Genomic DNA, 11,792 nt, shown 5'->3' on the forward strand with positions numbered 1-11,792 from the left:
AACAATAAAAGCGAGGTGGCTAACTGCCACTCGGCGCTGAAAACTATACAATCATTAGGGTTTTCCTTCAGACAGCTATGTCCATGCATTTCCTGGAACAAGGACAAGGCCACACAGCTTCAATCCACCGAAGACAACAGCGAGTAAACAAGTCATGTTGCTGTGTAGTCTTCTCTGAGTGACAAGAGTCAGAGATTGCTTGTTTCCATGGAGAGAAAAGGGGAAAAAAAAAAAAAAAAAAAACCATCTCACCAAATTTCATCGTCTTCTACTGCTCCCAAGTCAGAAACTGTTTTTTAGGGGAATGTTTCCATTGAAAAAATCAAGCACTGGGGTTGCTTTTTTTTTCTCTACAACTGCAGCAAGGGGTGAGGAGGGGGGGGAGGAAAAGCGTGTGCTGGGATTTCTCTCATTCCGGTTCCTCAGAAGGAACAGTCCCATGCAGCAGTTCTGGCTCTGGAGGAAACATCTGTGGCTGTGGCCATGTTACTCAGGCAAACATACCCCTCCGTGAGGTAGCCTGTTGTGTACGAGTGCTTTTATTTCCTCATTGCCATCTATTAAAGATTATCTCCCTACAAGAAAAGCGCACCATTTCCCATGTTTTCATGTGTAATGTCCGTGATGTCTGCTATAAACATCATGAAACGTTTCCCTGCCCCTATGCTGACATAGGTATAAAAGTCACTGCTTTTCATCTTTCAAAGAACTGCAGAAATGTTTAGGGTCGTGTATCCTGCCATTGTTCTGGGCTGGGCATCCCACTGAAGTCACTGGGAGAAATGAGTTCAGGATACGGACCTATCTAGTCAATCTTTACGGTCGCCCCAGTAACATCCACGTTTTACAGATGGGGAAAAAAAAAAGGAAGGTGGAGATGGCTCCTGATAGACTAGATCCAACTGGTGACTCCTACCACTCTGGAAAACAACTGGAGAGAACAGACTAGAAACTCATCAAAAGCTCTCTCAAAAAAAAAAAAAAAAAAAAAAAAAAAACAAAACAAAAAAAAAAACACCAAACCAAAAATCCACCAAACTCACAGCGTGGTAGCCTTTGGACTTTTTTATGTGACAGGTACCTGATGTCCCAGACGAGCATCTTGTTGCTTCCCAGCAGAAAGCTGCAGCCTCATGGCCACTCTGTCCCCTCACCCCGGCCAGGGATATAAACCCCAGGGCTCTCATCCTGTGAGATAAGACATTAGATAGAAACGGAGATGTTTTTCCCAAAATGTGCCTCCTCCAGAGGCTTAATGGGTCACATCGGTGTGCTGTGGTCCACCCATCACATGCAGGAACACAAGGAGCTAAATCAGGGTGATTTCCTTTCTTTAAGGAATAAGGGAAACGTATAGGACTGTTAGATGGGAGGGGGAAAAAAAAAAAAAAATGGGCAGGGCAAAAAGGAAAACATTCATGAAATACTGTAAAAGCTTCTACATTTCTAGGCATTAGTGTATCCATTGCTGCCACTCCTTAGGTTTTTTGAGTGAATAATTGTTCAGACAAGAGTAATACTTACACTTTTCCAGAGGGATATCGTGTTTTCAGAGCGTTTCCAGGCACCTGCGGTGCTCAGATGCCGAAGCGTGGCGTTTCCATCTCTCTGAGGGAAGCGATTACTTGGGTAGCTGGTCTCCAGCAGCTTTTCTTTCCCACCACAGAGGAACACAATTGCTGTAGCAAGTTCTGCTCCAAGTGAACTCTTAGTACTGTAAGTCCCCACAAAAGTTTCCAGGCCCTGTCATCTTGCTTTCCCAGGTGTGTTTGCTTATTTTTTCAGTAATTAGCCTGAAGCTGAGCTGAGCAACAGAACTGCACTTTCTGTACCGTTCTGGCTTTTCCAACTCCTGCTGCTATAAATAAAGAAATGCCTATGTTCAGGCTCACATATTTACACCAGTGTACAAACTACTGAAGTAAAGTAGCACTGCCAGTGTCTTTGCAGCTCTGTCCATGATTAATCAGAGCTCGTTTGACCTCTAGAATTGTTATTTGCTCTCTGATGCTTGTACCAGTGGCCCGCAGGCTTCTTAGGATCTCTCAAAGGATCTGCGAGAAGTGTCCAGGAAGAAATTCATGTTTATCAACATTGCGATTCACCTCAATTTTCTGAAGGATCTGCATCTCCCTTGCAAATGTTTAGCTCATTTTTTAAGGTTGGGCTTAAAACTATCTATCAGAAATTTGATGGATCAGAGCAACCTGTGATAACGAGAATTGATCTGAAAGAGCCCGTGCAAATAGATAGATTTGCAACCCAGAAGCTCAATAACAATAAGGTTTATTCCTTCTGTTGTCTTTCCTTAATAATATTCTGACTTTACTTTCTTATTGGGCAAGATGAATACTGGCAGTGAAAGTTACTTAAAAAAAAACAACGGAGCCACATGCCTTTCCTCACTTGTTGAGCCAATTTGATAATTGTTTCTATGAATAACCTCAGCTCATGACTTCAGAGCTGCTGCCAGCACGCACGGCATCTCCTGCTCATCAGGGGTTCTCCTTTAGCCAGACGCACACCAACCTGCATCAGGTATTTGGTCCCTGAGGATGACGCCCAGTGACAAAGATTTCTTGGCAGCGATGTGCAAATGCGAAGCCCACAGGAGCACCCCAGCACTGGCTTTTCCTGCAGAGATTGGTGTCAGGCAGCAGTTGTGCTTGTAAATATGCACGGAGAGGGACCAAATGTGCAGGTGTGGTCTTCCAAAAGCATTTCAGTGACACAGAAATCAAGGTCCCCTTTTCAAAAGTGACAGGAACTGTGGCTCAGATCCCTCGAGGTGCTTAGGAGAGAAATCAAGTACCCAATTATTCTGATGGATCTGAGCCTTTACCTGCTAAGAAGTTGGTACCAAACTCAGTATTTGGCCTTCCAAATACCCGTTTAAGATTCAAGGTGTTCGTTCCCACCAGTTAAGTCTCCAAAGTACCCAGTTTTCTGCTAGTCTGGGTGGCCAACCCCATCACATGCTGAGTGTCTGTATTCATGGGCTATTTCATGATATCCCATGCCAGATATCCCCATCTGTCCCACGTGGGCACAGAGCAGGCCTGAGCCAGAAGCGTCCCATAAACGAATTTTGCATGGCACATTCAATCACCAATATTGCGATGCTAATTTTGAAGATAAAGGGACGTTCACCTTCGGAGCACTGGATGCCAGAAGGAAATTTAAATAAATAAATAAATAAAAATAGAAGAAAACAAACCTCTAATACCCACCCTGTGGGGAAAAAGTCAGAACCCGCCAGAAGAGTCCCGGTTTTAAGCCGAATTTGGGGAAAATCGCGGCGGGGCAAGGCGCGGGGGGTGCCGGTGGTTCCGGTCCTCCGCCACCAGGTGGCGCTGTCGCCAAGGGAAAGGCACCGCCCGGCACCCACCCCCGGGGCACCCACCCCCGGGGCACCCCCCCACCCCCGACCCCCCCCAGGTGATCCCTCCAAAACCCCCCTCCCCTGCCCCAAGAGGCCACTCAACAGCATCCCTGCCCAAATGCTGTCGTTCCCCCCCACAAAGAACCACAGATCACCCCAATGGGCCCCCCCCCAAATCTATGTCACAGCCCCCCCACGGGGGAACCCAGCCCTTACATCTCCTTCCACAGGGGCCCCACGGTGCGTGTCCCTGCTTTGGGATCCCTGCGTGATGCCACGCTGCCTCAAGCTGTTCCCCCACGTGGGACCCTGTGCCCACACCACACACACCCCACCCCACCCCCCCCCCATATGCAGCCCTGGGGACACGAGCCCATGGGTGGGTGACAGTGACAGATCTCCAGCTCTGTGGTGGCCCTGCAAGGATGGGAGGAAGCACCCCGGGAGGAGCAGAGGGAAGCATCGAGGCTGCCAACGTGTCTCGCCACCCAAAGCCTCGCTACGGCAGCGCATGGCCCTGGGTGCAGCACACCCAGGGACCCCCCCCCCCCAACCCCCGAGCCGGGGGTGCATCTGTGCCAAACCCAGATGCAGTCACCAGGCCCTGTTTCTTGTCAAGCGCCAAAATTTCAGCCCTGTAGAAAACTCCCGGGCCTGCACAGGGCATCTGCAAGGAGAAACTCTTTCCTATAGTAAAAATACAAAAAAAAAAAAAAAAAATCCAAATGCAAAGAAAACCATCTTTTTGTAAAACTAAAGATTTGGAAGCGGAGAGCAGGTCGCTGATACTGAACTGAGCCACAGCACAGTCAGATCTGGGCCGTTACGTGAGCAAATACCACATTTCTGAGCAAGTCTCTGTCTCATCTCCTCTTACAGGGCTCCAACAGCATTTCTGAGCAAGCTGATTCCTCCTCGCCTCCAACCAGAGCCCAACCGACCCTGCAGATGTACAAGTGGAGCTTGGACAAAGGGACCGCTTGTGACAGCAGCTAGCTTTTTTGCCATCCCCTGGGAGAATCTATGCAGGGAAAAAAAATCAAGTTTGGCTTGTGCAGGAGAAGGGCTGGGGGCCTGTGGCGTTTCGTCCTCTCCTCCCTGGTGTAGGTGTCTGAGATGCAGAGCTGTCTGTTTAGACTGCGCTCACTGGCTTGAGGAATATGTGGCGTCCACGGTATGCGGTGGTTCTGTTTTTCCAGGTTTGGAAACCAACAGGAGGGAGAAAAATGAATCGTGGCAACCTTTGCTGGGGACCAGCTACCAAACCCCTTCAAACTGAGCTTTGCGAGGTGCCTGCCCCAGCCTTTCCAGCCCAGACCAAGCTGCAAAGGCATCAGCACTACAGGCAAAAGGAAGAGTCCAAAATTAACCTGAAAAAATTAAAATGAACCTTAGGAGTGACAGGGAGGTTTCAAGGAAGGAAGAACCGCTTGGCAGAGCCTGAACTCCTAACCCTGGACCTTTATCTCAGCCACACCTAGCACAGATATGTGCTTCAGGAGCAAAAACCTGCAGCTTGTATATAAAGTTGGTAACAACGCAGCTCACCTCCGACAGCAATGGGCAGCAGTCCCGACGACAGAGGGAAGGATCAACCAATAAAGGCATAAAACCAGGGAAACCCCAATAAATACTGCAGGTTGATTGCCTCTAGCCTCAACCCTTAAAAAAAAAAAACACCATCCCCCCCAAAGCCCCTCACTCTCGGAGGAAGGCCTCCACCAACTCTGATAAAGCCTCTCCCACCTGCTTTAATTAACAGAATAATTAGATCTGTTGTTGTTGTTACCAGCTAACTTTGCTTTTAGTTAAGCTGATTACACACAGCTGGGCAAATTAGTGTGCAGTAACCTAAATTCTCTATATGAGAAAACTATTTTTTATGTGTGTGTATATTTGTGGCATGAGGGTTGATAGAGACATATCGGCCCATGGATTAAAGCAAAATATCCAAGATATGCTAGTATGCTTAATTAGACTAAATAAACCCAAACTTCACAGGAAAAGACTTATTTTTCAAATGAGCCAGGCTTGTGTCCCTGCTGCTTGCTCTCCCCTCACTGCGGATTTATTTCTGCCCAGCACAGGGCAGTGATGGTGCAGAAGTTCATCATCTGCTTGATTTTTTTTTTTTAATATTTTTTTTCACGCAGGTTAAAAAAAAAAAAAAAAAAAGCGGGAACTTTTACCAATCTCCTCAACACGGTCGCAGCCGTTACCAGCGGAAATTCCGCAGGGATGTTCGGCTCAGGCTGCCCGAAAAATGCCCGGGGTGGAGGAGGAGAGAAAAGGAGCCGCAGGCTCCATCCCTCAGCCACACGCCTTGTCTCCGAATAAGAGGGAAAGAGCTGTCAAACGCCGCCTTTTGCTTTCTCCTTGGGGGAAAAAAAAAAATGAAATAATAATAATAATAATAATAATAATAATAATATAAAAATAAAACGCGCCTCCTGATTCCCTCCCTCCTCATTTCATTGTCCTCATTTTAAATATTTCCGCTCAGCAAAAGGGGTAACCGGCCCGGGACACGGGACCCCTCGGAAGCCGCAGCCAAACCCCAAAAAAGCCTTTTGGAGTCTACACCAAAATGGGGAATTATTACATCAAACGCACGAAGATTTGGAGCGGTCGGGCCGGGCGCTCCGCGGAGGCCACAGACTCCTCAGATATAATTACGCGTGTTACACCGCATGTTCGTTTATTTGCTGCTCATACAATCGTGAAGCCCATGTACAAATAACATACATGTTTTATTTTGGTTCGATTTTTTTTTTCTTTAGGGGCAAAACGTACACAAAAGGACAGGGCGAAAAAAACAAAAACAAAAACAAAAAACCAAAACCAGAACCACATAATTACAATTTTATACAGTGCAGAAAGAATTAAAATAGGTGTCTCCGAACTGTACAAAGTTAAGGCAAAAAAAAAAATATAGAGGGGTGAGGGAGGGAAATAATCCTTCATTATATATAAATTTCTATAAAAACATATGGAGGATTGTCTTTACACAGAGACCATGATCGGTTTAAAATTTACAAAGGTTAACTAAAAAAAAAAATCTATATGGCAAATATTGCCAACAGAGATTCACCGATTTAATACTGATCAACTGAGACTATTCGTGTCTCGATTATTAGCAACAACAACAACAAAAATTATGTAGAATAAATAACAGAATGAGCATGGCTGTCTCTTTTCAAAGTGCCTTATTCTCTCTGCATAGGGTCTGATCCTGCAGTCTTTATGCAGGTAAAAAAAAAAAAAAAGAAAATAATGGCTAAAAAAAAAAAAATATCCCTCTGAGAGACTTTTTTTCCCGTTGGGTGTTTGCCGGAAAGAAAAAAAAAAAAAAAAAAAAAAAAAAAAAAAGGGTATTTCTAGGAAGAAAGGGCTCGAAGTGAGACAGGACCGATGGGGTTGGGGCGGGGGGACCCCGATGGCGGGCCCGCTCCTCCCCGCGGTGAGGTGCGGAGGGGCCGCGGGTGCAGAATGCGCCAGTTTTGGGGTCAGGGTCCTTCCCAGCCCCCCCAGTCCCGATCCTGCCCTGCTCCTACCAACCGAGCTGGCGACATCGCTCAATGCCCATTACAAAACTGAATTAGTAATTTAATTTTTTTTTTTTTTTTTTTTTTTTTTTGGAAAGAAGCATCAAAACCTCATTTGTCAAACCCTTCACCCCAACTCACAGCCGGGGTTTTCAGAGGGGGGTGCGGGGCTGCTTTTGCTTTCTTCTCAAGCCAGCCCCAAGCGAAGAAGCAGAAGATGAAGGCAGAGACCGTCTGTGATTTAAAGACCCGTGTTGGAGGCCGGGTCCGGCCGATGCTCAGCTGCGGGGCAGTCTCAGCCCCGGGGCCGCACACCCCGCTCCTCCTGAACAAAGCCAGGCTACAGAGACCCTCCCCTTCCACCCAGAGGGTCCCGGGGAGGGGGGGCTCGATGCCCGGGTCAGGCTTTGCCGGCCCCAGGAGGTGTTTTTTTCTGCCCCGTATCACATAACGCACGGCTTGATGTCCTGGTATGTCACTTGTTGGTGGTAATAGGAGCCGCTGCCCGCTGAATGCATGGAGGAGGAGGCCATGGCGTTGAAAGAGAAGACGAACTCCTTTCTGTCGCACATGCTCGGAGACTGGGAGTGATACCGCGGGATGCCTGCGGGACGGGGTGGGGGGAAAGATCGTCAGCCATCGGAATTATATTGAGTAGAGGAGGATGAGGGCGGAGGGGGAGAAAGCCGCCGGCTGGGGTAAAACCAAAAAAATAATAATAAAAAACAAACAAACAAAAACACACACACACAAAAAAAAAAAACAAAACAAAACAAAACAAACAAACAAAAAAAAAACAACAAACAAACAAAAAAAAAAAAAAAAAGAAAAACAAACCGCCCCCCCCCAAGCCCTACGCAGCCCCCAGGTCTCTACGCGGAATTGAGTATATTTTTTTTGCGCGCAAATCCACGGGCACTCCCGGGGCTCCGCGGGCGCGGACAGGTGCGGCGGAGGAAACCTCCGCGGGACGGCGATGCCCAAAAGCGCTTCGAGGAGACAGGATCTGTTTTGGGTTTAGGGTTTTGTGTTTGGTTTCTTTTTGTTTTGTTTTTGGTTTTGTTTTTTTTTTTTTCCGTTGGTCGGCCGGGGTTTTTTGCCTTCGTGAAGGTGCCGGCTGCTTTTCCCATCGCCTCCGTCCGCGCGGAATATCCGCGGGGTGCGGAGCGGGGAAGCACATTCGGGACCGGTGGGGACATTGCTGGGCCGGTGGCAGAGACCGGGCGGGGAGGTCGAGGGCGAAAACCGCCGGGAGCGGGGCCGTGCCCGCCGTTTCTGCCGCCACCCCGGGACATCCAAACGCCCCTTAAATTTGGGGTGCGCTGGGGAGAAACTCCCGCCCGGGGACGCCACTCCGGCGCCGTTAATTTGGATGTTAATCCGGGATATTTAGGTGAAGGCCGCGGGTGGGCCCCGTGGCTCCTCGGGAGGGATTTTTTTGCTCCGTTTTCCAGCGGCTCTGGGTGCGCTGAGCCGGAGCCGGGACCCACCGGGCGCGGGAGGGTTCCCGCGGGTGGGTGCTGGCCCCGGCCCGGGGCTGGCCCGGGGCTCGGCCGCTTCGCACCGGCCCGGTTGACGCTTTATCCCCCACTTCGTTTCTCGATTTTGAGCCGCTCCCGCTTCATTTCACACCCGTTTCTGCCAGGCACTTCCCGCTCCCCCTCCCGCCCCCGAAGGCCCGGGGTGATGTACAGGGACCCCCAAAACGTGCTCATTTCACCCGGCCACGATTTCCAGGGCTCCCCCGCGCCCCAAGATTCCCCGCCCCGAGGTGAATTGGCGCCGCAGGACGAAGCCCAGCGCCGGCCTTGTCCTTCCCGAGGCCTCCTCCCGGTCAAAACCACCGTTTGTCCCCTCTCCCCGCTCCAGGAGCCGGGGGAATCCCACCCCCGGCAGCTCCATCCCGGGGCCGGGGCTGTGGGGCGCGGGGGGCCCGGGCCACCGACTTCCGCGGGGGCGGAGGAGCGGAGGGAGGCGACGGGCCTGGAAAATGACGGCGGGGGACGGGAAGGGGTGGATGGCGGACACCCCGGTGGGGAAATCCCCCCCCCCGCCCCGTACCCTCCTTTTTCTCCCTCCGGAGCCCTCCAGGTTCCGATGGAGGTGGAAGAACCCACGGGTCCACCCCTGGTCTCGCTTTCCCGCGGCTCCTCGCCTGCCCGAGCCCACCGGCCCCCCGAGCAGGCGGCTCCCAGCCCCGCAGAGGCGGCGAGCCCCGACGGCTGCCCGGTTGCCCCGGGAAAGGGGATGGCGAGGAGCGGGGGGACGGCGGCCTCCTCGCTGGGGAACGCATTAAAACTCGAAGCGGGGCGTCTTGGAGCCGCCGGACTCCACGCGTGCCCGCGGAGCGCTCCCCCCCCCCCCCCCCACCACCCCGGCCGACCCCCGCGGCGGCGGTGTGGGGTTTCTCCCACGCGTGTCCGCGCCTTACCTTGCAGCTCGGCGGTATTGTGGCTGTTCTGGTGCAGGTAGGACTGGTCGAGGGAGTGCGTGGAAAGGCTGGAGGAGAGCGGGTTGGCCGTGGGGTTGCAGGGCGAGAGGGGCTGCTGTTTGATGTAGGACGCGCCGGTATTCAAGGCCGCCGAGGCGGAGGGAGCCCACGCCGAGGCCGAGCTGGAGTAAACCGAGTGGGGCTCCATCACGCCGCCGCCGGCGAGCAGCGGGGAGGCGGGCACGGAGCTCTCGTGGTGCGGGTAGTCCCCCGCCGTGGAGCCGGTACAGCTCCCCATGTAGGTGTGCCCACCGTTGGCGGGCAGGTGGGGCACGGAGTGTCCCGCGAGGCCCATCCCCTCCACGTTGCTGGACAAATGCCCGTTCATCATCCCCAAACCCCCTTCAAGGGAGAGGCTGTTGGGGGGGCAGGAGAGCCCGCCGGCCGAGCCCTGGAAGCCGTAGCTCTCGGGGAGGTGGTTGAAGCTGAGCCCGTTCATCATGCTGTACATGGGCTTCAGCGCTTGGCATTTCCTCCTGAAACCGCGGGGCCGGCGGCGAAACGAGCCCTCCTCAAACATGAACTCGCTGGCCGGGTCGATGGTCCAGTAGTGGCCCTTGCCCGGGCGTCCCAGCCCCTTGGGCAACTTGATGAAGCACTCGTTGAGCGAGAGGTTGTGGCGCACCGAGTTTTTCCAGCCCTGGTAGGAACCTCGGAAAAAAGGGAAGCGGCTCTGCAAGAACTGGTAGATCTCGCTGAGGGTCAGGCGTTTGGAGGGCGAGCTCTGGATGGCCATGACGATGAGGGCGATGTAGGAATAAGGCGGTTTCTCCGGCCTCCGGATCCCCGCGTTGGTTTTCTTCGCTTTGGGACCGGCGCTGCCCGGGGCGCTGCCGCTGCCCGGGGCGCTGCCGGTCGCCCCGCCGGTCCCCGCGGAGGCGGCGTCCATGGCCGAGCTCTGCGGCTGCTTCTCGGCCACGGAGGACATGGGGCCGTAGCTGCTCTGCACCGGAGGAGGAGGGGGCTGAGAGGACAGAGCCTGCTGCGCTTCTGCAGTCATCTACGGCCAGGTCCGCGGCGGCCAGCCCCGGCCCTCCTCCGCCACCCTCCCCCACCAGCCCCCCCAAAAGGCCACGCTGCTGGGGGCTCGCCGCCACTCACCCCCCCCCCCCCACACACACACACCCCTAAACCCCCGGTCTCCCCCCGGCGGGGTTTCTTCCCACCGGGAGACTTCACCCCTCCGAGGATAAACAAATGGAAGCGACGACACCCCTACCTCCCCTCCCGCCCCCCCCCCCCCTCGCTTTCTTTTCCCTCCTCCTCCCACTTTATCCCTAAATCCGAGCGCGGCTGCAGAAGGCGAGCGAGAGGCGGAGGGTCGGAGGAGGGGGGGGTGCGCAGGGAGGCGGGATGGGGGGGGCGGGTGGAAGCGAGCTGAGCTGCGAGAAAGAAGCCGGCGGCCTCCGCTGCCCCTCGGCGGGCCGGGCTCCCGGAGCCGCCGGCCCCGTCCCGTCCCCCCCCCCCCGCCCGCCCCGCCCCGGCTCTAGCTGGGTTGGTGCTTCGGGGAGCTGCTTCCCATCGCGCTGGCTGTCGAGTCTGCCCCCGAGTCCCGCCGTTCGCCTTTTACTTTATCTCCTTGCAGCGGCGTCTGCCGCTCCTTGACAGACGTAAGAGCGGAGAGGAGATCCCCGCCCCGACCCGTTCCCCCACGCCCCCCCCCCCCCCCCCGGGCGGCCCCCTCCGCTCCCAGCTGGTGGGCAGCTTTTAAAGAGCCCTTTCCACGCCGCCCTGCCCCACCCGGGGGCTGCGCGACGCATCCCAGCCCGCCGCGGGGATTGGGGAAAAAAGGGGGAGAGCGTGTATATGTGGGGTTGGGCCACGCGTGACCGAGGCGCTACGTGGGGCGCCGCCACCCGTGTGTATGTGTCGTGGTGTGTCCGTCCCCCCCCCCCCCCCCCCCCGGCCCGTCCCCGCCCGTCCCCCTTTCCCCCGCCGCTTCTGCTGAAAATCACGGGGGGAGGGTGGGAAGGGCCCCACGCGGGCCGTGGAAAGGGCCAGGGCGCGGCAGCTTCCGCGGGCGGCGCAGGGCAGCGGCGGCCTCCGCGCAGCGCGGAGTTTCACCCACTTTAAACCCCCTCTTCGTGCGCTCTTTTAAGCTCGGCGGGCCCGGGCAGGATGTTTATACTGCGCAATGTAAACACGGGCTCGGGGGTGCTTTAATAAAAAGAAATCGGCGAAAACTCCTGCTGTTTCTCGAAATGCCCTTTTCTGCCTCCGCCGCCGGTCCGGGGATGGGAACGGGTTCCGGACCCCTCGCCTGCTCCGAGGCTGCTCTAGGGGTGAGGGTCGGACAGTTGTTTTGGGGGTTTTTTTTTGGGGGGGTGGTATACAAACGTCTGCTGAACGTTTGCAGTTGAACGCCAGGAGCCTG

At 54.3% G+C, this 11,792-nt stretch overlaps 1 protein-coding gene across 1 annotated transcript; it reads right to left on the reverse strand.

The window, feature by feature from the left end:
* Nucleotides 1–6,757: 6,757 nt before the first annotated feature.
* FOXF1 (forkhead box F1) lies at nucleotides 6,758–10,443 on the reverse strand. Its single transcript, XM_032996613.2, has 2 exons — nucleotides 9,359–10,443; nucleotides 6,758–7,531 (listed from the first exon to the last, which is right to left on the reverse strand). Exons 1-2 carry the CDS (start codon nucleotides 10,416–10,418, stop codon nucleotides 7,371–7,373), a joined length of 1,221 nt encoding a protein of 406 aa, XP_032852504.2. The 5' UTR covers nucleotides 10,419–10,443; the 3' UTR covers nucleotides 6,758–7,370.
* Between the last annotated feature and the right edge of the window lie 1,349 nt (nucleotides 10,444–11,792).

Source organism: Tyto alba, unplaced genomic scaffold, assembly GCF_018691265.1.
Source record: "Tyto alba isolate M040663 unplaced genomic scaffold, T.alba_DEE_v4.0 Super-Scaffold_26, whole genome shotgun sequence".
NCBI lineage: Eukaryota > Metazoa > Chordata > Aves > Strigiformes > Tytonidae > Tyto > Tyto alba.

What these genes read in the sequence shown, in the direction of transcription:
- FOXF1 (XM_032996613.2), bottom strand. Translation starts at nt 10,418, where the DNA reads ATGACTGCAGAAGCGCAGCAGGCTCTGTCCTCTCAGCCCCCTCCTCCT. An exon ending in CAATACCGCCGAGCTGCAAG is followed by an intron (nt 7,532 to 9,358) that starts GTAAGGCGCGGA and finishes CCCGTCCCGCAG; the next exon opens with GCATCCCGCGGTATCACTCC.